Genomic DNA, 26,144 nt, shown 5'->3' with positions numbered 1-26,144 from the left:
CCCCAAGTGCGGGCTTTCACCCAACAGACTGGCCGCAATGCCGAGAAAGGGCCAATGAGGAGGAGGCGGGGGTGGGACGAAAAGGCCGGTTGCTCCGGAAGTGGAGGGAGGGGGTGAAAATGGCGCCCAGCTCGAAATCGGAGCGGAACAGCGGGGCCGGGAGCGGCGGCGGCGGCCCCGGGGGCGCCGGGGGGAAGCGGGCAGCGGGGCGGCGGCGGGAGCACGTCCTCAAGCAGCTGGAGCGGGTCAAGGTGAGGCCTGGAGTCTGGGGAGAGCTCGCTGGAGGGTGGGGAAAAGGGACGAGGGAGGCGGAGGGAGGGAGGGAGGGAGTTCGCGGGGTGAGGGGTTGGGGGCGGAGCCCCGGGGGAGGGGGCTCAGAGGAAGGGGGCTGGGCGGGGCCCAGGAGAGCGGACTTGGATGGAGGGGGCTGGGACGGGGGCTTGGATGGAGTGGGCTGGGGGCGGGGTCCGCGGTAGGGGGCTTGGATGGAAGAGCTGCTGGAGGTGGCCGCGAAAGAGCTTGGGTGGAGGGGGGTCGCTGGAGGAATAAGGAGAAAGGGGGCGATCCAGGGTCAGACTCGTTTTTCAAAACCCTGCTCCCATGGCCCCTCCGTTATGGAGCCTTTCCGCCCCCTTGGCAGAGCCCCTGCTACCGGCTTTGGGCTTCCTCTGCCTGGTGTTCCTCTCTCTGTCCCGGCTCTGACCACACGGGAGCTGGGAGTTCCTGTACCTGTGTCTGCCTCCCCCATCGAATGGGAGGGATCTTCCTGGAGAAAGCCTGGTCTTCTCCCTCAGACTGGGAGCTTCCTGAGCAGGGCTCTGTCTTCTCCATCAGACTGTAAACTTACAATGTGTCCGCGTATCTATCTCCCATCAGTCTGGGAGCTCCGGGAGGGCAGACATGTGAATCTGCTGTGAGGTCAGCAGCAACCTGGGCAGAACTGTTTCCCTGTGGGTAGCGAGAGTGCCTTCTCCATTAGGTTGGGAACTCTGTGAGGGCAGGGCTGTGTCTCCTCCTTTTGACGAGTTCCTTGGGCAGGGATAGCCGCCACCCTCAGCCTGGTTGCTCCCTGGGTTGGTCTGTGGCTCCACCCTTAGCTTGGAAGCTCCCTGGACTGGGATTGTGTCTCCCGTCAGCCTGGGCCTCCCCAACAGGGCTGTTCCATCAGACCGGGATCTCCTTGAAGAGTCTGCCACAGAGCTCCCCAGATAGGGCTGTTTCCCATCAGACTGTAACCACTTGAGGGCAAGGCCAAGTATCTTACTCAGATTGGGCTGTAGGACCCGGGTGCTCTGATCCCCTAGCACTCAGCTTGTGCCTGCCTGTCCCCCCCCCCCCCCCAATTCTTCCTTGAAGTTTTTGGGATGAGGGAGTCAGTTGGAAGGCGGCTAGGTTAATTGAGAAGGGGGAATTGGGCAGAAATTGGAAGGTCACTGGTCAGCCCCACCCTTCTGCTGCCTCACCTGTCCCTGAGGCCAGGGCTGTCCCAAAGGCCCTGAGCACCCTGTGTGTAGGCTAGTGGGTCAGGAATAGGTGAGTGCGGTTGGTCAAGCCTCTTTAGTGGTGGAGGACACCCACCGGAAACAGCCTTTAGGAAGGCAGCCAGTGTGGCCCCTTGTGACCAAGGTTGACTGGGGAACCTTCCTGGAGGAGGTGATGCCAGTGCTGGTCCTCAGGACCTGGGTGCTTGGGCAAGAGGGGCTCTGAGACTGAAGAGGTGTGAGGCTGGGAGGGTGGCATGGGTCCCTCCTGGAGAGCGAGGCTCAAGTGAGGCCCAGCTGAGCCATGTTCCCCAGCTATTCCCACCTTCCGGAGCTCGGACCACTCTTGACCGTCATAGTTGGCGGGGTGGGGGGGGGGGCCTATGTGTCTGGGTGAGAACTTGGGGGTGCTACTCTGCTTTAGGTGAGGGGACTGGGGGGCGATGGTGCCTTAAGAGCCAGGGCCACCCCTTCCCCAGATCAGTGGGCAGCTCTCCCCTCGCCTCTTCCGGAAGCTGCCGCCCAGGGTCTGCGTCTCCCTCAAGAACATTGTGGACGAGGACTTTCTCTACGCAGGGTGAGGCTGCGTGAGGCTGGGCCGAGCAGGGGGGTGGCTGGGTGGGGTGGCAGGCTGGCCCTGACCTGGCCATTCTGCCCCCACCCCCACAGACACATCTTCCTGGGCTTTTCCAAGTGCGGCCGTTACGTTCTTTCCTACACCAGCAGCAGCGGGGATGACGACTTCTCCTTCTACATCTACCATCTGTACTGGTGGGAGTTCAACGTCCACAGCAAGCTCAAGCTGGTAGGGCCGGGCCCGGTGCTGGGCTGTCCCTTCCAGCAGCAGGACCCGCAGATCACAGCACCCCTGAGCCCCAGTTTCCTTGTTTGTAAAGCAGAGAAATCGTACTCCTAAGGTCGTTGTCAGGACTTACCACGTGTGAGGTCAAGCCACACGAAATTGCCGTTTTTATAGTTGAAAGCGGGCAGACAGCAGCACCCTCGTGAGGTTCGGCTCCACATCTAGCCTGCGGAACACGGCGGGCTCAGGCCAGGGGGGAGCCGTTAGCTTTGCTACCCCATTCGCTTAACCCTGACTTTGACTCCTTGAACCCCCCCATTCCAGCAGGTGAGTGCTGTCAGACCAGCTGACACGTGAGCCCAGGGAGGCGGACAGGTTTCAGGGTGGAGCCGGCTCGGAACCGAAGTGTCTAGCAGGGTCCCCTTTTGTGAGGCAGGGCTTCTGTCAGCTTCCTCCCTGCTGGGCCAGGGCCCTGCTTCCCGTGCCAGGCCGCCTCCCTGCTTCCCCTAGTTGTGAGGGTAGCTTCCCCTGCCCGTCCTCAGGAAGGCAGAGGCTACGGTACAGGGGCTGCTTAGACTCCCTGGCTGGAGTCACACACACCCCCACCGCCACCCCCACCCCCAGAAAGGGCGCTCCTGCCAGCTCAGCCCCAGCTCGGATTCCAGGCCAGCATCGTGCAGCCTCGGGCCCCCTCTCCCCCGACCCTACCTGCTCTGGCTCCATACCGACCCCGACCATGCTACTCAGGTCCGGCAGGTGCGGCTCTTCCAGGATGAGGAGATCTACAGCGACCTGTACCTGACCGTGTGCGAGTGGCCCAGCGATGCCTCCAAGGTCATCGTCTTCGGCTTCAAGTAAGACCCGGGGACAGGGAAGGCCCGGCGAGGGTGGTGCGTGGGCCAGGCCGCTGAAGGTGTGCCGGCCCCCAGCACCCGCTCGGCCAATGGGATGCTCATGAACATGATGATGATGAGTGACGAGAACCACCGAGACATCTACATCAGCACCGTGGCGGTGCCGTCGCCGGGCCGCTGCGCCGCCTGCCGGGAAGCCAGCCGGGCCCACCCGGGTGAGCGGGCCGGGGGCCTCGGGGTGCGGGCTGCTCCCCCCCCCCCCCCCCCGCCCCGAGGCCGGGAGTGAGCCTGGGTGGCTTGTGTTGCTGCAGGCGACCCCAGCGCGCAGTGCCTGCGGCACGGCTTCATGCTGCACACCAAGTACCAGGTGGTCTACCCCTTCCCCACCTTCCAGCCCGCCTTCCAGCTCAAGAAGGACCAGGTGGTGCTGCTCAACACCAGCTACTCTCTGGTGGCCTGTGCGGTCTCGGTCCACTCGGCAGGTAGGCCCCCGGGCCCGACGATGGGCCGAGCACGGGCTGTAAGCCTCAGAGCCCGTGACCTGCCGACTCCGCCCAGCGGCCCTCCGAGGGTGGTCCTGTCACTGCCCCCCACGGCAGATGAGGAGGCCGGGGTACGCAGAGGTGGAGTCCCTTGTCCAGGGCCACACGGCTGGACAGCAGGAGTACGGGATCCGAAGCTAGCCATGCTCCTCCCTGGCACCGTCCACTAGAACTTTCCGTAGGGGTATGATGGTCTATATCTGCCGTGTCCGCTCCAGCCGCCACCGGTAGCCACTTGGAAGCGGCTGAGTGACCCAAGAACTGACTTTTAAATTTTATTTAATTTTAGTTGAGCTCAAGTAGCCCCATGTGGCCACAGCTACCATGCTGGACAGTGCAGTGCCCTTTTCGAGCAGAAACGGTCACTTAAAATTTCAGTTGGTAGACAGAAGGCCATCTTATGTCTTCGGGAATAGGAAAAACGCCAGTGAAAGTCACAAGGTGATGTCCCTTGTAGCTAATGTTAAGAGTAGCTAATGTTAAGCTGGTTGATGTTACCACTGGCGGCGATGGGGGACCCTGGGGCCTCACCTGCACCCTCAGGGCCACAGGGCAACAATGTGACCGCAGCCCGGCCTGAGCCCGGGCACGTCCAAGGCTTTGGTGGTAGGGGCTACCTGGCGTCCATCCCTGGGGATCGGGGAGGTAGGACAAGGCAGTGATTCCCTTGGATCGGCAGTCCACTGAGCGCCCCAGCACGCGTGTCTGTGGAGCATGCCTTGAAGACACATCCAAACGCAAAAGAAACCAAGGAGATCTGTCACCAGTCAACGACACCACTTACGTCCCGATTTCGTAAGAATGGAGTCAATAAGAAGACACCCACTAAGTACATTAAAACGGTTGTCCCTGGGAGAGGGAGTGGAGTGCATATAAAAAAAAGGATTAAATGTATACAATTAAGCCACAAACCAGCAAGGGCCAGGATGTCCTGTCCCCAGGCCCATGCAGGGGCCTCCTTCCCTGGCTGCTTGTGCCACTGTGGGCAGGGCCCTCTCCAGAACCCAGGCCTGGTTGAGGCCGATACCTGCCCCCGGTACTTGGGGCTATGGGTCCCTGTAGGAAGGGTCACGTGGGACAGGATTCAGCTTTGTGCACACTGGGGTGAGGGGGACATCGTCACCCGTGTCTAACACCTCGCCATAGGACAGTGTTTACACAAAGGGGGAGTTTTGACTTGGCCGTCGTCCACTCTGGTGGACAGGAGTGCCTTGGTTCGCATTGTCATGCAGTGTGCCCTTGGACAAGTTTCCCTCTGAGCCTCGTTCCCCAGTCTCTGAACTGGGAGGACACAGCCCCCGCCCTCTCAGTGTTGATTGTGGGGGGGGGGGGTCCTTTGGAGGTGGTGCAGGCAGGGCCCAGGGCTCAGCTACAGTGCTCCTCCCTGAACACACTGGGGTTGTCCGTGGCGAGCCCACATTCCTGATGGTGCCCATAGATGGGCACTGTGTGCCCAAGTCAGGCAGGCTCCCGTTGGGGAGGATGGAGGGCTATGGAGTAAGTTTTCAGACTTTGGTGATTTTTAGCTTTTGTCACTGTAAACCGTGAACTCCCCAAGGGCAGGGATTTTTGTGTCTCGTTCCCTCGCGTCCTCAGTGTGGCATCTGGTAGATGCTCAGAAATAAAGCTTGAAGGTATTGTTTATGCACGTGTTTGCACGCGCATGTAAGGCCTTTTCCCCTTCTGAGTGTTCTCAACTGATCTTTCAGCATAGAGAAGTCTTCTAGAAGGGTGTCCCCAAGGTGGATTTCTAAGAACCACCCGCCCCACCCCCCCACCGCCCTGCCCCCGGGCGATGAGGGAGGTCTGCAGTGCCCTAGATTTGAACTTGTTTATTGACATTCCCCCCCCCCCCTTCATTGTTTTCGTTTCAGGCGAGAACAACTTCTGCCAAATCCTGTATGACCACACCACCTCCCCTCCGGCCCCTCCCAGCCCCCCTGGGCCTCAGAGCCCTGAGGTGCCCCCCACCCTCCCCAGTCCCTGTCCCGAAACAGCCCCCGCCCGGGTCCCTGGGGCCCCTGAGCCCTCGCCCGCCATCGCCAAAGCCAAGGAGTTTGTGGCCGACATCTTCCGCAGGGCCAGAGAGGCCAAGGGCGGGACCTCGGAGGAAGCCCGGCTGCCCCCCTGCCCAGGGCCCTCGGGCAGTCGCTGCCGCCCTCCCTCAGAGCCCCTGGCCCCATGTGGGGAGGTGGTACCCCGAGACAGCCCCCCTGCGGCGGAGGCACCAGCCCCTGAGCCCGGCTACGTCAACTACACCAAGCTGTATTACGTGCTGGGGTCCAGCGAAGGGACCGAAGCGGAGGATGGTGAGCTGGGAACCCACCCGGTGGGCAGGGCCCCAGGTATGGGAGGCCAGCCAGGCCTCCCACCACCCCTACCCCCACTTCCTGCCCCCTCAGAGTTCGAGGATGACAAGATCTCCTTGCCCTTTGTGGTGACTGATCTCCGTGGCCGCAATCTGCGGCCCATGAGGGAGCGGGCTGCTGTCCAGGTTGGTGCCAGTGGGGGGGCAGGCCTAGGGGCAGCCCCTGGGGAGCCTGCTGGGGTGACAGCTGATGCAGTCTTGCCCTCCGCCCGCTGCCCACAGGGTCAGTACCTGACGGTGGAGCAGCTCACGCTGGACTTCGAATATGTCATCAATGAGGTCATCCGCCATGATGCCACCTGGGCCCACCAGTTTTGTTCCTTCAGTGACTATGACATTGTCATCCTCGAGGTGGGCCCAGGGAGGGAATGGGGTGGGGAGGGGTGCCCAGGTCCTCCCTGTTCTGGGCATCACCCTCAATAACTGTCACTGTCCCACTGCCTGCCCCCCCCCGCGCCCCTGCCCCCCAGGTCTGCCCGGAAACCAATCAAGTCCTCATCAACATCGGCCTGCTGCTCCTGGCGTTCCCGTCCCCCACTGAGGAGGGCCAGCTCCGGTGAGTGAGCGGGATGCCCCTTGCCCCCGCCCAGCAGCGGGCCACGCTTGGATACTTCAGGGGAGTGGGCGAGTGGGGATGTGAGAAGACTTCCCCTGCCCCCCAAATTCCATTACTGTTCCAAAGACAGAAGCCCCCCAGGGTTGCCTGGGTTCCAGCTGAGGGACCCGTTGGTCCCGTCCCTTTCTCCTTTGCTCCTCATCCGCTGCAGACCAAAGACCTATCACACCAGCCTCAAAGTGGCATGGGACCTCAACACAGGCATCTTCGTGACAGTCAGTGTAGGCGACCTGACCGAGGTCAAGGGGCAGACCAGGTGAGGTGGGACTGGGGCCAGGGCTGGGGGGGGGGGGGGCCTGGGACGGGGGTGGGCGGCCTGGGTGATGAGAGCCCTCACCCCCTTGCCCTCAGCGGCAGTGTCTGGAGCTCATACCGCAAGAGCTGCGTGGACATGGTCATGAAGTGGCTGGTGCCTGAGAGCAGCGGCCGCTACGTCAATAGGATGACCAACGAGGCGCTGCACAAAGGTGGGCCCCGCGACCCGATGGCGGTCAGGACTGAGGTCCTTACCCTGGTGCCATGCCAGGCCTGGAGCCGGTGCTGATTCCTAAGTGTTCCTGAGTGGAGGAGTCCCCTGGCTGTGCCACTGGACACGGTGGAATGGGGGTGAGGGGAGGAGGGCAGGCCCGGCGAGGCGAGGGGCCGGCTTGGAGAGGACCCGCAGGCGTGGCGCCTGGGGAACCGCGGCCAGTCCTTCATTCAGCAGAGCTTTGCTGGGTGGCTGCAGGCCTCACTGCCTTCTGGAACCTTGTGTGGCCCAAATCAAGTCAGGGAAAGAGGCAGACCCCTCCCACAGCCTGGGCCCGCAGAGACTCCACGGCTCCCTTCTGCCCCTTCCCTGCAGGGTGCTCGCTGAAGGTTCTGGCAGACAGTGAGAGGTACACGTGGATTGTGCTGTGAGGGCCCGGCCGCTCTGGACACTGACTCCAACTACCTCCGCGGCCTGGGAGCCGGCCGCCTTCCTGGCAGCCTCTCCCCGGCTGGCCGGCCGACCGGTGACCGACTGACGACCGGCACTAGTGTTAGGCTGCGGGGAAGGGGGCTGGGTGGGGCAGCCCCTGGTGGCCTGAGAGTCTGGACGCTTCTTATTTATGCCTATTTAAGTTGGGAAGGGGCAGAGGGAGGGAGCCCCCTGCCCCACCAGCCTCAAGCGCCCACCTTCACCCCGCGCTGGGCACAGGCCCTTGCTCTTTGCGCGTCTGCCCCTTTCCTTGGCTACAGGTGTGGACGTTGCCCCCCGGGGAGGCCGAATGGACCCCTTTCCCCTGCCCTGCCTGTCCCAGCCTCCCCCACCTGAGGTGGCAGACCTCGTGGCCATCCCCTCCCCCTGCCCGTCATTCCTCTTCATGTAATAAATGTTTTATTTCTGAGCCTCACTGAATTCCCTTTACTGCCGCTCAGGGCCCAGTTGGAGCCCCCAGCCCCAAGGCCCCTCGAGTCAGCAGTAGCCAAATATCACAGCGGAATTTATTGTGTTTTAAGAAAGACTACAAAAAGGTAGAAAACAGCTCGGCACACTAGACTACCACACGCGTGGACACTTTCACGGCCAGGAGAGGGGAGGCCCCGAGGGTGGGGGAGGGGGGGAAACGGGGTGGGGGTGGGCCACCCCAAAAGCTGTAGCACGCGGAGCACACAAAATAGTGATTTTTATACAATAGGTTCAGGTTCTTCTTTTTTTTCCTTTTTTTTTTTTTTTTTTTTTTGCTTTTTGCTTTTTGCCATAAACATCTATCTCACAGGTTGAAGACACTGAGAAAACCGGAACAGATAAGGCCATGATGGTTGGAAAAAAACCAACAAGTTACCAACTCCGCTCAGGCGGCTCACAAAAATCGCACAATAGTGTGGGGGGCGGGGCGCACTGCACGGAGGAGAAGCACAGTCTCCTGGGAGAGGAGGAGCGCGGAGGTTCCATTACAAACCAGAGGCGGGCGGCCTGGGACACTGGGGTCTTGGATCTGAGGGAGTGGAGCCCCCAGCCTGGGCCGGGACGGGCGCGGGCACTTCTGGACCCCACTGCCGGCAGCAGGCCCCTCGGGGCTCCCACGCCCAGCCCTGCCTGCTGCTCTTTGGAAGCTGGAGGCGGCATCCCCCGGCCACCCTACCCCCGACCAGGCCAGGCAGTGCCCCCCTCTAGGGCTGCGGGGCAAGGGAGGGCCCAGCTCTGGAGAAGATGCGACACCCACGGCTTTAATTGCACTTATACCAAGGAGTGGGGAGCGGTGGGGTTGCTGGGGGAGGGGTCCCGGGCTGCTGCTGACAGTGGGGGTCCCCAGGTGACGCCCACCTGTGCCCACCTGGGGCTCAGGGTTGGGCCCAGGACAGACTGTGCAAAGCCAGCGAGCTGAATAAGTTAACGGTTCCACAGGGGAGGGGGGCCTGCCTGCCTGCCCCCTGGGATGGGAGAGGGAGATGCTGAGGCCTTGGAGGCCAAGGAGCCAAGCTGGCTGTCCCACGGGGCACCTGGGCACGGAGGCGGGTTCCTTAAGGCACGTCTTTTGTGTCAGTTTGCAGCTGCGGCTCCGCCCCGGCCCTGTGATTGGTGCCGGCCCCACTGGGGGCGGGGACCCCCTAGCCTTCCCTGTCTTGGAGGCCCCCATCCCGGCCCTGGCCGAGGCTGGAACGGTGACAGCGAAGCCACAGAAGCTGTGAGGGACCCTGGCGTGGATGGGCGGCGGGGGCGGGCGGGGCGGGGTGGGGGGAGGCCGCGGGCTTAGCTGGAGGGCAGCGCCTGCACGAAGAGGCCCCGTGTGTCTGTCCTTGCCAACTTGGCCGGCGGCTCCAGGGCGTCCGGGCCCAGCGCGGGTGACTCTCCGCCGGCCGCCAGTGAGATGTCCTGTGGCAGCTCGTCCTCGCTCTCCTCCTCCTCTTCCTCCTCCTCGTCTGGGGCACACAGAGCAGGCCCGGCTCAGCGTGTGGCGGCCGCATCCCCAGAGCACCGTGGACACCTCCTCCGCCCCAATTCCCCTGGGTCGCCGCCCCTTGGACTAAGGCCCTGGGTAGGGACGCGCCCCGCCTACCTTTGTCCGGGTCAAGGGGGTTCAGCGAGGTGGTCAGGTTGGCGAACTGCAAGGAGGCAAGACAAGGGGTGAGGGTCCCGCCAAGGCGGGGGGGGGGGGGGGCCCGCCCGCGCCCTGGGCGCCCCGCCGCGCGCACCTCGCCCATGACGGCGATGGGGGTCTCGCCCTTGGCCTGGGCCACGCGGTGCTCGATCAGGTAGTACATGTACTCGTCGTAGAGCAGCCGGATGAGGTGGAAGGACCCAAAGCTGGCAGCGCTGCGCAGGGTCAGGTCCCGGATCACCATGGAGCTGTAGGCGGCGGCGGGAGAGGAGGGAGACCTTCAGGCCCGGCCCCGCCTCTCGCCCCCGTATAGTACCGCAAAGACCCCAAGCGCCGGCAAGCCCGGCGACCCGGGCCCGGCCTCGCGCTGGCTCCCCAAGGGCTTCCGTCAGTGACAGCAAACGGTCATCACCCAGCCCACCGCCAACAGGGCGCCTCCGCCTTCGTAAAAGGGCACCTGAGCCCCAGGGAAGGCGGGGGCGGGGAGGGGGGGAGGTCTTCTCCCGTCCCAAATTCCCCGAGGAGGCGGGGCCTCCTGTGATCCCATTCTGACCCGCCCCCGGAGGGGAGGAGCCGTCCCTAAGCCCCCGCCCTCAGATCAGGGTCCTCCCACCCCGCCCCTTCCCGCCCGGATCGCGCAGGGCCTGAGCGCACCTGTAGAAGGACCACTTAAGGAGGAAGAGCTTGGCGGCCTTGGGGAAGCCGGCGCTGCCCTGGTAGGGCTTAAGCACCTGGCTCACGACGCCGTCCAGCCAGGCCGCCCACTGCTCCAGTGAGTTCTGCTGCTGCAGGGTCACCTTGAAGTCCTGCTCCAGACGCTGCACCACGCGGTCCTCGCAGCGGCATACCCACGAGGCCTGCTCCTGCAATACAGCGGGCACGTGCCCGCGGCTCAGCCACCGCCCCGGGGCCGCCCCGCGCGCACCGGCTCCGCCGCGCGCTCACCTGCACGTTGGCGAAGTCCACGCGGTTGAGGTCGCTCAGCATCTGGTTGATCTGCGCGGTGTTCTGCAGCACTGCCCGCGCCGCCTGCGCCAAGTGGTTGAGCGACGTGTAGCGTCGCAGCGTCTGCGCGAAGGCACCGGCCGCCGCCACCTGCGGGGCGGGGGTAGGGGGGGAGGCTTGTGGCTTGTGTGGAACCCACCTCCACCCCCGCCATCCCCTGCCCCACACACTGCAACTTCTCTGATCCTTCCTTTCTCCTAAAAGGGAGGGATGTATCTTGTCGTTTTTGTTGGGAAATCAAGGGGTTTGGGATTTTCAAACTTTGGGTGGACACCCAAAGTATGGGACAAAAAAAAAAAAAAAAAAAAAAATCAATGCAATGTATCTGACCAGATTATTTTTCTTTTAAATTTTATTTGAGCGAGAGAGAAAAACCGTGCACACGAGCAGGGGAGAGAGGGGAGAGGGACAGAGGGAGGGAGGGAGGGAGGGGGAGAGAGAGAGAGAGAGAGAGAGAGAGAGAGAGAGAGAGAGAGAGAGAGAATTCCAAGCAGGTGCCACGCTCAGCCCAGAGCCAGACACGGGGCTCAATCCCACAACCCTGGGATCATGACCTGAGCCAAAATCAAGAGTCAGAAGCTCAACCGACTGAGCCACCCAGGTGCCCCGTGTTATTATTTTTAATTAAAGGACACAATACAAACTCTGAGGGCACTGCCTAGAAAGGCCATTGCTTGGATTGTTATTCCTCTGAGTGTCAGGGAGGGTGGGGTTTTGTTCATCTCCGTCATTGCTGTGCTCCCAGCATTGAGAACCATGCTGGCACACAGCAGGTGCTCAATAAATGCATGCTGAATAAATGAATGAATACATGAGTCTTGCCAGTTCTGAAGGGCTTCCCCCTGGATCCAGCTTCTACTCTTTCCACCCCTCACCCCCCACCCCCAGTGTGCAGTGCACTCAGGGGTGATGCTTCAGATGTCCGGTTCTGTACGACTGTCTTGTTACCATTTTAACGACAAGAAAACAACCGTTTTCTTCCTTTTACTTTTTTTGGTCAAGAGCAAGCACGTCGCATCTAATCCCTCACATGTAAGCAGTGAATGTGCAGCATTGATGCAGAGGGCCATTATTCTGTTACCTTATAGATGGTGCTTCCCCCCCCCGCCCCCCCCCCCCCCGTTGAAACCGTCTGAAGAGAACTACTTCAAGCTGCATTTGGTTTTTATTTTTTTAAGATGTCGGATCGTGTACAAAAATACCACCAAGGGGTTGTGTTTGAGAAGTGGGCACCTGAGGAAGCCGGTTTGTAAAGACAACACCCAAAGCTCACTCTGAGGGAACAGGAACTGCCTCTCTAACAGGCAGGGGAGACCAAGGCCCCCAGCCCACAGTTCCATGGCCAGGAGGGAGGAGCTGGGCTGTGCACCCAGGCTGGCCGCTCGGCCCACCCTCACCTTCACACGCAGCATCTCCTCTGGGATGTTCACCATGGCGTGGGTGAGCCAGCTCTCCAGGCTCTTGGCAAAGTTCCGGATCGCTTGGGTCAAGGCACCTGTGGGTGGCAGCGGGGGCGTATCAGGACCGCAGGGGGGAGGGGGGAGGCGGGAGGGCGGTGGGGGGGGGGTTGCGGCAGCGGCGCACTCACTGGGGATGGGCCGCAGCACGTCAGGGATGAGGATCTCCACCAGGCCCTGGTACAGCACGTTGTCACAGTGCTTGGTCCACTGCAGCACTGGCTCAAACTTGGAGAGGAGCACCAGGCTGGCCTTGGGCAGCCGCTTCTCAGCCTCGTCGTGCCTGTGGACACCCACCCCGCCCCTGAGGTCAGGCTGACACGGGCCCCGATGCCCCCAGGGTCACACTGGCACGGGCACCCACCCGCTGCGGGGAGGAGACGGCCCAGCGAGGCGCGCTATACCCCCGCGCCATCAGACCGACACACAGGCACGCTCCGGGGTGGGGGTCACAAGGCCACGTACACCCCCTAGACTGCAGGGGTTCGGGCAGATGCCCCCCTTCTACATGATGGCCGAGGTCTGGCTGCCCCGGCCCCGGGTGCTGCTGACTCACACAGTGCCCCACTTCCTTCCCTCCTCCTCACTCCCACTGAGGGACTCACACGGCCAGCGGAGGCGCCTCGTTGGGCTGGCTGAGGTTGTACCTCCAGAAGGTTTTCCACAGCGTCTCCACCAGGGTGAACTGCAGGTTCACCATGACGTCGACGATGGCCTGTCGGGGAGGCTGGATGCTCAGGGACGGGGCGGGGGCGGGGCAGCATGGCCTTCCCTCACCCCTGCCCACCCAGCCGGCTGCCCTACCTCACAGTGTTCCCGGTACAGGACCTGGAAGGCCTTGATGTCCCCAGGCCCGACGCCCTCGGGGAGCACTTTGCCCTGGAGGTCAAGCTCCGAGAAGTCAGGGAGACTCCTCGAGGCATCTGGAGGCGGGAGGAGACACCATGAGGCCTTTATCCTCTACCTGCGTGCACCCCCCCCACCCCAGGCCTCTCCCCGGGGATCGTATCAGGTTGTCATCACCCTCCTCCCCAGCAGGGCCCCCCCCCCCCCGCCCCGCAGGCAGTGGGGGACGGTGAGGCTCTGCAGCGGGGGCGGGGGGACAAGGGAACCATGTGCATGCTCCCTGGAGGCCTCGGACCTGCCCCAGAGCCCACCCCGCGGGCCAGGACACTCTCACCCAGAAACTGCTGATACTGCTGCACCTGCGCGCTGATGTCCGACAGCCCCGCGGCCTGCTGCGGCCCCACAGCCACGCCGTTCGTCATGCCCTCCATCTTCTGGAGGGGCTTGAGCCTGCAGAGGGGGCGGTTGGGGCCCTGAGACAGGCCGGCAAGCCCTGCCCCCCCACCCCCCACCCGCGCGGGGCCGCCTCTTCCCGCTACCTCTGCTTCTGTGAGAAGGGCTGGCCCCGCATGGCCATGTGCTGCTGGTCCTCCATCAGTCGCAGCAGGGGCGAGCTGGCCTTGATCCGCAGGCCGTAGTAGTGGTATTTGGAGTTGCCCCTGGGGGGGAGGCAGAGGGTGAGAGCCAGGCTGCGCCCGGGGTGGGGGGGGTGGGGGGCTCCGGTTGTTCGCCGGGCCCTTCCCGTCCCCCCTGCCTCCTCTCTGCTTGGGGGACGAACAGCCCGGGGGCGAGACCCGTGTTCCACAGAGCCGAGCGGGCGCCACGCTGGGGAACGACAGGGGCTGTGGGTGCCAGGTGAGGTCCCCACGTGCCAACGGCCTTCTGGGAAGGCGGGGCCGGCATCGGAGGGCACGCCTGGGCCCCTGACGCTGGCACGGGCCGGGAGCTCAGCACGGACTCGTAGACTAGTAGTTACAAGGACACCGCGGGCCCTGGCCTGAGCGCTCCGCACGCACAAAGGCCCGTGTTCCTCAGCCCTCTCCCCTGAAGGGTGCTCCTGGCACCCTCCACAGACAGGTGAAGAAGAAACCGCGGCACAGAGAGACGGTCAGGCACGTGCAAGCGAATGAGGCAACGCCTAAGCTGGGAACTGGACCGGAGAGATGAGCAGGGCTCACCCCAGGGAGGTGTGGGCGTCGCAAAGGAGAAGGGAAGAGTGGGTTCGTGGGATGGCTCCTTGTTCCTCCCTACATGAATTCACTCGAAGGCCCTGATTTAAGCACCAACTGGGTGCAGCTCCTGCATTTTAGCATTGGAAGCCAGATCAGAAACAAGAGACGGGAGTAACCCAGAGTCATGTCGGATGGTGCTCCTCCGTAAGGAGAAAAAGCAAGCGGGGAAGGGGGCGGTCTGGGGAGTCAGGGAGGTGGGAGGTGGGAAGGATGCGGTTTTAGTTAACGGGGCCAGGCGGCGTTTGAGGAAGAATACGGGGGAAGAGTGCGTGAAGGAGCAGGCATAGCTGGTGCAAAGGCCCTGGGGTGGGGACGTGTGGGTGTGACAGGAAGGGGCCAGTGAGCGAGGGCGTGACAGGGGTAGCCGAGGCCCTGGAGAACTTGGGAGACGGGGCAGGCTTTGCGGCTGTCGGGGGTGGATGGCCCACCTGGTGCCCAGCCGTCGGGTGCGCAGGCCCATGAACACGGAGCGGATGAGCTTGCCGAAGGAGGCGGCGTTGACGGGCTCCAGCTTCTGCTCCTGGCAGTGCAGCAGGTAGTGGCAGTAGAGAGTGCTCCGTGGCAGGCTCACACCCTCGGCCGTCTCATAGTTGTCTAGGAGCCACTGAACCTGGGGCCGGACCAGGGACCGAAGAGCATGAGGAATTGCTTTAGTTTCTGGAATACTCATTGTGAAGTGTTCTCTGTACCTATTTTCTTTTCTTTTGTTAATGTTTATTTATTTTTGAGAGAGAGAGAGAGAGAGAGAGCACAAGCAGGGGAGGGGCCAAGTGAGGGGGACAGAGGATCCAAAGCGGGCTCTGCACCGACAGCAGTGAACTCACGAACCCTGAGACCGTGACCCGAGCTGCAGGTGGAGGTTCAATTGACTGAGCCACCCAGGCGTCCCTTCTCTCTGTGCCCATTTCCAATTGTGACGCTGACAACCACGTTGTAGGTCACATCATAGCATAATCACCGGTGGTGGGAACTAAATCTCATGGAACTCTCTAGAACTGCACCGTCCAACAGAGTTGCCTCCAACCACACGTAGCTATTTAAATTAATTTATACTGAGTGGAAAAGGCCAATGTCAAAAGGTCATGTGGAGTATGATTCATAGGACATTCTCGAGATGACAGCATTGTAGAAATGGGGAACAGATTCATGGTTACTGGGGGTTAGAGACGTTGGGAGGGAGGAGGGCGGGGGTTACTATAAGGGGTAGTTGGAGGGTGATCTTTGTGGCAGTGGAACAGTTCTGCATCGTGATTGTAGCGGTGGTTTTCCAAATGTACACCCGTGATAAAAAGATAGAAGTAGACCTCCCGCGTTGTACCAAGGCCAGGTTCCTGGCTGGATACTGTACTGCAGTCATGTAAAACGTAACTAGTGGGGTAATCTGAGTGGGCGGGGTAACCTGGGTGAGCCGCCCACGGGGGTCTCCCTGTACTATTTTTGCAGCTTCCTATGAATCTGCAATTATACCAAAATAGCGTAAGGAAAAACAAACAACTCAGTTCCTTGGTGACCCCAGCCACATCTTAGGCACTCAACAGCCACATATGGCCAGAGGCCTCTGTATTGAACAGCACAGAGGGAATACTTCTATCAATGGGGAATGTCTAGAGGACGGCAGTGTTCTAGTGAAGCGTGTCTGCAAACTTCGGGTAAGGACCCGTTACAGGGTCATGAAATCAGCTGGGTGGGTCACAACCAGCATTCGAACAACATACACCTGAAGCCGGGCTACACGGAGGTATAAGGGAGGTTCAGCCTGCCTTCTGAGAAAGCTTCCGTCTCGGTTATGTGGTCCATGATGGGTGGCTATGTCAAAGGGCGGTATTTATTTATTTTATTTAAAAAAGCTTTTTTTAATGTTTATTATTTTGGAAGGAGAGAGAAAAGAGAGTGAGCAGGGGAGGGGAGGGGCAGAGAGAGAGGGAGACACGGAAGCTGAAGCAGGCTCCAGGCTCCGAGAGCTCTCAGCACAGAGCCCGACGTAGGGCTTGAACTCACAAACGGTGAGATCACGACCTGAACCGAAGTTGGACGCTCAACCGACTGAGCCACCCAGGCGCCCCCCAAGGGGCGGTATTTAAGATCGCTCCAGGGGCGCCTGGGTGGCGCAGTCGGTTAAGCGTCCGACTTCAGCCAGGTCACGATCTCGCGCTCCGTGAGTTCGAGCCCCGCGTCGGGCTCTGGGCTGATGGCTCAGAGCCTGGAGCCTGTTTCCGATTCTGTGTCTCCCTCTCTCTCTGCCCCTCCCCCGTTCATGCTCTGTCTCTCTTTGTCCCCAAAATAAATAAACGTTGAAAAAAAAAAAAATTTTTTTTAAATCGCTCCAGACCCCCGGGGCACCTGGGTGGCTCGGTGGGCAAAGCGCCTAACTTCGGCTCAGGTCATGATCTCACGGTTCTTGCGTTCAAGCTCTGCATTGGGCTCTGTGCTGACAGCTCAGAGCCTGCTTCAGATCCTCTGTCTCCCTCCCTCTCTCTCTCTCCCTGCCCTGCTCGCTCACTCACTCTCTCTCTCTCTCAAAACTAAATAAATATTAAAAAATAAAAAAAAAAAAAAATCACTCCAGACCCCAACTTCCAAGAGGACAAGGACCACCCTGAGACTACTAGGCCCTGATCCAACCACAGTCACAGAGCTAGTGAGGGGCCCAGCCCAAGTGACTCCATACAGCCCACCTCTGGGCAGAGAGAGGTTTTCTTGTCGCCTTCTAGATGGACAAAGTGCCTTGCTCAGGGCAGCTCCCCCCATGCTGGTGCCTGCCTCTCCCTCCCCTTGCTATACCCCTGCCATCATCAGTTCTGATCACAGGAGACAACACTTCTCGGGGCCCTGGTCTAACAGCCTCATGCATGTGAGCTGAGGCCCAGAGAGGCTGAGTAACTTGTCTGAGGCTACACAGCCAGGATCTGATCCCCGGACATCTTCATCTGAGGACTCCGGCGCAAGGGTGCGAAGACTCCTGCTGCCGGCGACCAGTGACCACCCACCGCCCGCGCCCAGCACCTCCCCCGGCCCCCGGCCCTGCATGCCTTTTCTGGGGCCCGAGTCGGCACTCACGGTGGCTGGCGAGGCACGCGTGGTGTGGGAGTAGGACTGGCTGGCGCTGCCCAGCATGTAGCCGCCCTGGATCACATAGGTGCCTGCTCCGCTGCCGCCGCCGCCACTGCCGCCGCCGCCGCCGCCCCCGCCGCCGCCGCCGCCGCCCCCGCCGCCGCCGGTGCCGCCGGTGCCGCCGGCGCCGCCGCTGGCCCCACCCGCGCTGCTGGCGGAGCTGGTGACGACCTGGCTCCCGGACACGTACATGGGCACAGAGCCGCTGCTGGCCACCGCCTGGGAGGTAGCGGGCGTGCTGACCTGCGCAGCTGTGCCTGCAGCTTCGTAGTAGCTTGCGCCCGCTGTCTGCGTGTACAGCGGCGTCTCCGGGTAGGGGTAGGTACTGGAGCGGCTGAGAGGGAAGCAGAGGCAGGAGTCAGCGGGCAGGAGCTGGGCAGCCGAGGGGCGGGGCGGAGGGGGCTCCTGTGGCACCGGGGCCCTCCCAGGATGGGAGCCAGAGGCCGCCAACGTTTACCCATGCCGGACCAGGCACCACTCTGAGCGAGTGCCTGATGGGGCGCAATTTTCCATGTAATCATCAGAACGGCCCCTGGCATGGGAGCCCACACCGCAGATGTGAAGAAGCCAAGACAGAATGGCTAGGTCACTTGGAATAGGGCACACACTTCACTCAATTAAAAACAAAACAAAACAGAACAAAACAAAAAAACCAACTCATCGAGCACCTACTGTATGCTGGACACTGTTGTAGGCACTACAGACCCAACAGTGGGTAAGACAGAAAAAGCCCTGCCCGGGGGAGTTCACGTTGCCGCCGGGAAGCCAGAGGAGAAGCAAAGGCATTGCAGAACGTGGTCCGTGCCCAGGTAGTAAATGAGACGGGAAGAGGGGGCTGGAGAAAGGGGAGGTGGCCTCCCTTCAATCCAGTGGCCACCCTGGGGGGCCATTCAGCAACGACTTCTGGAGTGCAGAGCATGTCCCTTTTGAGGCAGAGGAGCGTTCTCCTCCAGCCATCCCAGGACTCGCGTCAGATGATGCGGGGGCTCAAGGCTGCAGTTCATAGCAAGAGAGCAAAAACAACTGGGGTCCCTCTTTGGAGGACAGTTAAGTGAAAGGTGACAGAATCCTAAGAAAGGGTAAGAGAGAGGAAGATCCTGCCAAAGAAGAAGCTCCAGAACATTTTTTCAGGTGAACGAAAGAGGTGGGGAAAGGTAAGGATGGGGTTTCCGGAACAGGGGGGAGACTGTGCCCCATTTCCTATCTATGTCTGCATCATGCGGGTGGAGGCCCCATGGATGGGGAGTAGGCATCTCACAAGACATCGTTGGACACAGTTTTGGTTTCTGAGTCCTCTTAACTTATTAGTGATTCAAAACAACATCAAATTTTAAAAATCCAGAAAGGGAGCAAGGCCGGCCAGATGGGACCCGCCGCAGAAGGCTCTGTTGTAACAGGCTCCTGAAGGAAGCTGGGGAAGGAGACTTGCAGGCCTCCAGGGTGGCAAGGAGAAGGCGGGGGGGAGGGGCAAGGAGGGAGGGGGGGGAGGCTGGTCACCCGAAGTGGGCGCCCTACCTGTTGGACACCAAGAGGCAGCTCTTGACTGCGGCATCCTGGTCCACGTCTACTGAAGTGGCACTGGGTGGCACCAGCAAGTGCCCTCCACCCCATCCCCAGGCAGGGACCACAGCCAGCCCAGCCCAGCCCAGCACCCCACCCCACCCCACATCTGGAGCCACACGCGCTCGAAAAATGTTGCTCTGGCAGCAATTTGCTGCATGATTGAATGAACGTGTGCGTCTCTGGACAGAGCCAGAGCCAGAGCCAGAGCCAGAGGTGCAGGGACTGTGGCTTTGGCCAGGGAGGGGGTCCAGGCTGGCAAAGGGCTGAGAAGCCAGTTAAAATCCACTGCAAGAGACAGACAGGGGACACAGTGCTACTAACAATTTCACCAGATTCCGATGGCGGTGATGGGCTCCGTGTGATCCCACACGCGATAACCACGGAGGGGAGAATTCAAACAGAAGCAAGGACAGACACTACCAGGGGAGGCAGAAGGAGCCAGCCCGGCACCGCAAGGCCTGGGCTTGTGCCTCAGTTCTACTTTCTGGGGGCCCTATGGGGGCCACTCTTCTTTCCGGAATGCCCTGTATGGTCCCTACCCACTCTCGTTAATTGCGTGGCTAAGAGACTGGCAGCACGGAAATAAGTCAACGGAACTATGAGGTAGCTGGAGGCCGTCGACCATGACTCAGGTGCCAGGGTCAAGCCCCCTGGGATAGGCCACAGCACCACGATCCAGGGACTGAGTTGCTCTATGAGCTAATCCCCAGCATCACGCCCTTATGGGACAGGTGGGTGGGGGGTGTAAGAAAAAAGGTCAGACACAATGCAAAGAAAACCGAATGAAGCTTCCGACAATTAAATCGACAATCACCGTGATCCTGGAACTATTACTGTGAAGGAGGAGAGAGCGAAGGTGGTGTGAGGGGTCTCCCGGACAACAGTGAGCCAGAGCGGAGGCTCGGGCAGGCCTTGGGCATGGCATCTGCCTGACGTGGCAGGTGCTGATAATGCTGCAGGGCACGCGACAGCAGGGAGAGGAGGGCCCCCAAGTGTCGGCCGGGCGGGCACTGGCTACATCGTTCACGCTATGTCTGCACCGTGGAGTATTATGCAGCCGTTAAACAGGGTGACTGGGACCCGGTCAGAGAAACAGGGAAGAGCTTTGAGACACACAACTGGGAAGAAATAAAGGACCGAACATTCTGCCTGTTTCTGAACAAAAAAGGGGCTAGTTTCTATTCTCAGGGTGTCTCTAGGAGGAAACAGAGAAACTGGTCACAGCACTGCCTTTGGAGCAAGCTTGGGGGTCAACAGGGAAGATTTCTTTTTCTTTAACATTCCCTACTAATTCAGAAAGTCTGTCTTATAAAAATTAAATTTTCTTTTTTTCTTTTCTAAAAACCAGGCCCATCTGACCCCAAGGTCTTAAGTTTTACTGGGATGCCTTTCCCAACCTGCGAGGGCCCCCTCTGCTTTGCCCCTGCCTGATGGCTGCTGGTTATCCTGGGGAAGCACCTATCACCTGTCACCTGAGGCCTTGAAGGCTGGCTGGTCGGCTAAGGGCAGGGACTCTCAGGCCTCAAGTCCCAGCAGGGTCCTGAGCCGACCTAGGCCCCGCCCTTCCCCCCCCCCCCCCCCCGCGCCCACTCACATGGCACTGGCCGTGTAGCTGGCGTCACCACCCTCCACATACTGCACTTGGCTGGAGTACACGTGTGGGACGGGCACCTGCTGGAGCTGCTGCACCTGGTGTGGGAGGAAGGGCACACAGGAGGTCAGGGGTGGGGCGGTTCCTCTGCCTCTGTCTCTTTCTCTAAAGGGCTGGTAGCTGTCCAAGCTCGCAAGGACACCTGGCTCCCCGGCGGGGAGGCTGCATTTCTGGACTTTCTGAACATATCCTGGACAGGGCCAGGGGTCAGAGGCCCAGGGGTTGTGGCCTTGGTCAGGGCTGGGAATCGGGTGGAGCTGTGTCAGAAGCCAGAACTCTGTGCTTAGGCTACGGACGGCAAGGATGGGGCCTGACGTGAGGCGGGCTGAGGAGACCCCGGGGTCCTACTCTGAGCGTGAAAGCTGGACCCCACAAGTAGAGCCAAGCACGGGGACAAGGCTGTCACTAGAGCTAAAGCCAAAGCTGGAGCCTGAAAACCACATACAAACAGGGCCTCAGGGGTGGAGCCTGCATCAAGGGAAGGATCCCCGTCTGTAGGGGCGGGGCCTGGAAGCTAAGTACAGGATGTCAGGGGAGGAGCCAGAGGCCAGGGGTGGGGCTCCGGTTGGCGGGACACAACCTGGAATGACTGACAAGGTTTGGGGGGCGGGGCCTGAATTCCCCACCCCCATCCCCCGCCCGTCTGTTGGAGTGGAGGCTGGGACCTGGGACCGCCAGTCTTGGGGGTGGGGGTGGGGGGTGGGGGTGAGGTCGGAGGTGGGTCCCCACACTGGCCGGGCGGAGGTGGGGTCTTCAGGGCCAGCAGGGCCAGGCGGGCAGCCTGGGGCCGGGCGCCGGCCGGGGCCGGCGGATCCCGCCCCCGCCCGCCCGATGCCCCCCGCCTGTGCGTCGGCCACCTACTTTGAGGGCCGTGGCGGCCGTGCCGAACACTAGCACCTGGGGGACTCTCTGGATCCTGACCCTCTGGTCGGGGCTGGCTCGGGCCGGGAGCCCGGGCAGTGGCTCGAAGACCACTTTCTGCTGCGGCAGGAGCAGGTGCGGGGGAATCACGCCCACCAGCTCCACCCACTGCTCGGCGCCCGGCTCGTAATGGGGCGGCGGCGGCTGGGGGCTGCCTAGCTGCCGGACCTCGCCCCTGCACGCGGGCGGGAGCGGCGGCGGCTCCGGGGCCAGCGCGCTCGGCCGGGGCCCGGGCGTGGGTGGCCGGGGCGGCGGCTCCGGCGGCGGCGTGGGCCGGGGCTCCTGCTGCTCTGCCTTCCTAGCGGGAAACTGACTGCCTGAGCTCTGGAGGACAAACAGAGACACTGGGGGGTCACCGGGAGCGGCCGCGGGCGGGGCTCTAGGCCTCCGCCGCCCACCGGGTCGCTGAGCCCACGCGGCAACCCCACAGAAGATCCCGCCCGGTGCCTCAGGGAGGGGAGAATCCAGATCTCTCTCTTAGCAAAACCTGGGCCCTTGAACCGCCAGGTGCCGGGGAGAGGGGAGGCTCCAAGACAGAGTCTACAGCCCACAGCCCAAGCCCTTGAGGAACTCCCCCCCTGATCCCCCCCCCCCCCCGACCCCGAGCCCCCCGCCCCGCCCCGCCCCATTCCCTCCCTGCAGCCTGACGGGCCCGCACCCACCCCTCCCCAGCCCGGGGGCCCCCCCAGTCCCAGTTTGCCCAGAGGTTAAGTGGAGAAGACACGCACCTCTTGAGCCACGTGAACTGGCTGGAGCCCCTGCACCGTAAGTTGCTGCACGGGGCCGGCTTTAGGCGCCTGTGGAGTGGCTTGGACCACGGACCTCTGGGATGGAAAAGGCAAGTCAGACTGTGGTAACCGTGGCGACCAAAGGCCCACCCATCCCTGAGCACCCACCCCATGCCCACATGAACTCCTGTAAGCCTCACAGCAGCCCGGTGAGAAAGAGGCCACCATTCTCCAGCTCTTCCCTACGGGCCCTGCACCAAGTGCCTTTGAGATTCAGGACCACATTGACCCCGGGCGTTCAGTTAGAGGCGTGAACAGAGGCTCATCAAAGTGAGGCTGACAGGAAGTGGCAGAACTGAAGTTGAACTTGGGACTGACTGCGGGAGTCCTTGCCACCCACCCCTACTCTGGACATGAGTTATCACACACCCCCGCATCCGCCATGCCTCCTCCTCCTTACTTTCATGCTACCGCAGGAATACTGACATCGCCCTCAGGGCACAGAGCGAGGGGCAGAGGCCGGGGGTGGGGTGGGGTGCTGAGTGGTGGATTAAGACTCGGACCCAGGCCTGGAGGTTCAGAGGGTGCGTGGTGCTCGGCAGGACATCTGCGAATCCTTCGGGATGGGGTTTCTGCTTTTCCTCTGGGGGAGGTCTGTGCCTTTCATCTGGTTTTGCGAGGGGTTTGGGACCCCGCAACGTGAGTGATGGCAACCAGATGGCAGACGACCCTTGCCACTTAACCTGCTCCAGCAGCTCAGAGCATAGCCTCCTCCCAAAGGCTGGCCGTGCATTTGGAGGCTGGGCCTCTCCCTGAGCTCCTTAGGGGTAAGCCTGGACTTGGCCTCGGGGCTTCCTCCCGGCGAGTGGGCCCAAAGAGGCAAGGTTGTTTCTCAAAGTTGTTTCCAGCGCCTATTCAGTGTTAGGTGCCACCTGTGAGGACCACATCTCATCCCCCAGCAACCCCGGCCACCCTGCCCCCAGACTCCCAGGGCAGAAGCCATTATGCAGATAAGGATGCCGTGTCTGAAGGAGAGCAGAGGTGCTTGCCAGAGGCCCCCGGGGGCCGGCTGAGGATGCACCCCTACCTGCTTGGCTCCCACAGACCTTCCCGACCGCAGCTCTCACAGACAGCCAAGGAGGCCGCAGAGGCTGCCTGGCCAGGACCCCCTGCCCCAGCCACCGCCCGCCTTGGCCTGGCACCTCTTGGGTGACAGGGACACTCTGCTGAACGCCACAGACCTGCAGCTGCTGCGGCACTGCACCCGCGGGGGCCCCAGCCGTCTTGCTGGAGGAGCTGTTTGCCTGCCCCGGCGACCGCTGCGAGGGAAGGAGACACGGGAGCGTAGTCTGGGCACCCAGGCCCTGGAAAACCCTTCTCAGGAGGGCTGTCCCAAGAGCTACTTGGGGAGGGTGGCAGTCTACAGAGGTCTCAGTCTCCTAGGCTGGTAACTGGCCGCGTTTCATGAATCCAAATGCCTAGTCCCTGCCGTAGCCCCGCTCACTCCCAGGCAAGGCTAGGGGTTCGGCTCAGAGGTGCTGGTGGGGGGACCCACCCTCTGCAGCCCAGATGGCCTCAGCTCAGAGGACACCTGTGCCTCCGAAATCAGAGGGACTGCCGCCTTGAGGTGAGGAGGGGTAGGTGAGGCAAGCCCCACTTTCCAGATGGGAAGGGATGTCCCAAGGCCACACAGCTGAGTGGTGGCACCGGGCACTGACCCCAGGCAGACTGGCGACAGAGTCCCTGTTAGCTCTGGGCCATGCTGTGGCCACACGGAGCTGACGGCACTTGGTATTATTAGCTGTTTTACAGAGAAAACACTGGGCTCAGGAGGCTCCAGGGGCCTGGCCAGAGTCCCCCAGGAGAAATGGCTGAGCTGGGGGTCTGACCCCAAGCTCCTGATGCTGCCACCTATGCTCCCAGCCACCCGTGGTCTGCCTGCCTCCAACACACTCATTAGTGCTTAGGGGGTCCCCAGAATCCACCCTGTAGTCTGGGGAAGAGCCTCTACCAGCCCTGAGGGGCGCAGGGGGACCCGCTTTGCTTCCTGGGACGCGGGGTCCTGATGTGGAGCTGCGAGGCCCATCTCAGCCTGGGGTGGGAAGCAGCTCAGAGCTGGCAGGGCCACGAGTCAGGCAGCCAAGCCACCCGACCCGGGCTCAATAAGGACTTTGGAGGAGCGAGTGGGCTTGGGGGCACAGGGACCCCTCCAAGTATACTCTGGGGGTACATGCCCAACCCGGGGAGAGAGGTACAGAGAGGGCAACTGATGGGGCCACCACCTACCTCAGGGGGCGAGTGCACCTGCTGGGTGCCATGCACTGTCAGGGAAACCTGGCCACCCTTGCCGCCTGGGGCCGTGCTCTGCACCACCAGACGCTGCGTGGGGAGAGCCTAGAACCAGGAGGAAAAAGGACCACAGTTCACTCACAACAGCCCGTCCGGTTCCCGCGAGCATCTGCGCCACACCAGGCGATGTCCTGGTGGTGCTCACCCGTCAGCTCACAAAACTGCCCCGACGGCCCCCGGGCAGCACTGTTACTACCCCCACCGCACACAGGGTGACAGCGAGGCTTGGGACGGCGAAAGCGCTCGCCTGAGGCCCTGGAACTGGTAAGTGGCCGAGCCAGGGTTGACGTCCAAGGAGCCCGGCTCCACAGGCCATGCGCAATATGCTCTCACCCTTGAAGCCCGTTCTGGGCGGAGCCCCGTCACACCGCCGGCAGCCTTCTGGGGGACAGGCCACCATGTACTCACGGTCCCCGTGCTGGCTACGGGCTCTTGGCTCCTAACTGGCATTGGGTTCTCTGCTTTGAGATATCGGGGCCGGGCCTGAAAGCCACCTTCCTTACTGCTACTCCTCGGCTGTCTATTAAGATGTCTCGTGCAGCAACTCCTTCCCCAACGGGCCCTGACTGCCACCGTCTCACTGGCCGGAGGCAGCGGTCATCCCCCTGGATGGGGCCCAGGTCCTTGATGCTGGTGAAGGCACATCTGAGCAGGCCACCAGGAACTGGCTCTGCAACCCAGGGGGAGGCCGGGCCTGGTGTGGCAGCCTTACCTGCTGGGGCACTGAGATGTTGGTGAGCTGGAGGGGAGACACGTGGCCCGGCTTGGCCTGCACGCTTGTCTGGACCAGCAGACGCTGTAGGGGCAGGGAGTAAGGACCTGAGCCATGCGGGCTTCCCCAGGGCGGGGTGGGGGTGGTGGCTGAAGCGAACATCTTGCTAAGAACAGGTGAGCAGATGGCTCTGGCAGCAGGGTGGGAGGGGAGGCCAAGTACCTGTGGCCACCGTCACCAATGCCCCTCTCGTGTGCCCTCCCGCCCTGCCCCCTGGGGAGGGGGAGGGAGTACGTCCTACCTGCTGGGTGCCCTGCACCTGCTGAACCACCTGAGTGGGGACTCCGGTCTGGCTGGCTGTGGAGCCCGGGCTGGCTTCTGATACAGTCTCACTGGCCCGCATGGCGCCTTCTGTGAGGAAGGGTCACTGGGTCAGCTCCGCCTGCTGTCCCTGTCAACCCTGAGCCCGAGCCCATCAGGAGGGGACGAAGTGGCCTGAGCTGATCCTCTGACAGAGCGGGGTCTCTCCAAGATCCTGCCTGTCTCCTGGCAGGCCTTGACACTGCACATTGGGATAAGCCTTAAGGACCTGTGGCCCTTGACATGCAGAAGCAGCCCCACCCCACCCCACCCCTCCTCGTCCCAACGCTAGACCAGGAGGGGTGACTGAGGAGCCGTGATGCTCAGGCCCAGAGGGCTGGATCCCTTTCCCCAACAGATAGGACTTGTGGACAGCCAGTGACTGACCCCCTTCCCCAGGGTCTCAGCAGCCCTGGAAGGACCAAGGTGCTGGGGCCACCTTCCTCAAGAGGACTCTTGGCTTCCCAGGAATGGGAGATGG

General features: G+C 61.9%; 2 protein-coding genes across 9 annotated transcripts in view; one reads left to right on the top strand and one right to left on the bottom strand.

Annotated features, from left to right (window-relative positions):
* The first annotated feature begins 94 nt into the window (after window positions 1–94).
* On the top strand, window positions 95–8,039 carry DCAF15 (DDB1 and CUL4 associated factor 15). Its single transcript, XM_086698900.1, has 13 exons — window positions 95–251; window positions 1,961–2,058; window positions 2,151–2,286; window positions 3,031–3,137; window positions 3,213–3,352; window positions 3,449–3,619; window positions 5,554–5,988; window positions 6,082–6,173; window positions 6,270–6,398; window positions 6,518–6,603; window positions 6,815–6,919; window positions 7,015–7,130; window positions 7,508–8,039. The coding sequence occupies exons 1-13, from the start codon at window positions 120–122 to the stop codon at window positions 7,561–7,563; spliced, it is 1,803 nt and encodes a 600-aa protein (XP_086555026.1). The 5' UTR covers window positions 95–119; the 3' UTR covers window positions 7,564–8,039.
* Window positions 8,040–8,118: 79 nt separating this feature from the next.
* The window catches only part of RFX1 (regulatory factor X1), a 31,931-nt gene continuing 13,905 nt past the window's right edge, over window positions 8,119–26,144 (bottom strand). For 3 of the 8 annotated variants that reach the window (XM_086698895.1, XM_086698896.1, XM_086698891.1), the window contains 20 exons: window positions 25,605–25,714; window positions 25,304–25,387; window positions 24,529–24,636; window positions 23,445–23,561; window positions 22,243–22,338; window positions 21,455–21,838; window positions 20,537–20,631; window positions 17,326–17,713; window positions 14,697–14,878; window positions 13,576–13,695; window positions 13,371–13,486; window positions 12,995–13,113; window positions 12,796–12,905; window positions 12,322–12,473; window positions 12,131–12,228; window positions 10,674–10,823; window positions 10,383–10,591; window positions 9,823–9,976; window positions 9,687–9,732; window positions 8,119–9,549 (listed from right to left, as the gene is read on the bottom strand). In XM_086698895.1, the coding sequence (XP_086555021.1) occupies window positions 9,380–9,549; window positions 9,687–9,732; window positions 9,823–9,976; window positions 10,383–10,591; window positions 10,674–10,823; window positions 12,131–12,228; window positions 12,322–12,473; window positions 12,796–12,905; window positions 12,995–13,113; window positions 13,371–13,486; window positions 13,576–13,695; window positions 14,697–14,878; window positions 17,326–17,713; window positions 20,537–20,631; window positions 21,455–21,838; window positions 22,243–22,338; window positions 23,445–23,561; window positions 24,529–24,636; window positions 25,304–25,387; window positions 25,605–25,706 (3,000 nt within the window). In that variant the 5' untranslated portion in view covers window positions 25,707–25,714 and the 3' untranslated portion in view covers window positions 8,119–9,379. The remainder of the gene's footprint in view (window positions 9,550–9,686; window positions 9,733–9,822; window positions 9,977–10,382; window positions 10,592–10,673; window positions 10,824–12,130; window positions 12,229–12,321; window positions 12,474–12,795; window positions 12,906–12,994; window positions 13,114–13,370; window positions 13,487–13,575; window positions 13,696–14,696; window positions 14,879–17,325; window positions 17,714–20,536; window positions 20,632–21,454; window positions 21,839–22,242; window positions 22,339–23,444; window positions 23,562–24,528; window positions 24,637–25,303; window positions 25,388–25,604; window positions 25,715–26,144) is intronic. The other 5 variants (XM_086698892.1, XM_086698897.1, XM_086698898.1 and 2 more) reach the window with 5 other exon arrangements.

This window comes from Puma concolor, chromosome A2, assembly GCF_028749965.1.
Source record: "Puma concolor isolate L17-30 chromosome A2, mPumCon1.1.hap2, whole genome shotgun sequence".
Lineage (NCBI taxonomy): Eukaryota > Metazoa > Chordata > Mammalia > Carnivora > Felidae > Puma > Puma concolor.
Note: the sequence above shows the minus strand (reverse complement) of the source record. Positions and strands in the feature narration are given on the sequence as shown.

Excerpts from the sequence above, each read along its gene's own strand:
- DCAF15 (XM_086698900.1), top strand. The coding sequence starts at position 120 with ATGGCGCCCAGCTCGAAATCGGAGCGGAACAGCGGGGCCGGGAGCGGC. Across the intron at positions 2,287-3,030 it reads TCCACAGCAAGCTCAAGCTG|GTCCGGCAGGTGCGGCTCTT; the intron begins GTAGGGCCGGGC and ends CATGCTACTCAG. Across the intron at positions 6,604-6,814 it reads ACTGAGGAGGGCCAGCTCCG|ACCAAAGACCTATCACACCA; the intron begins GTGAGTGAGCGG and ends CATCCGCTGCAG.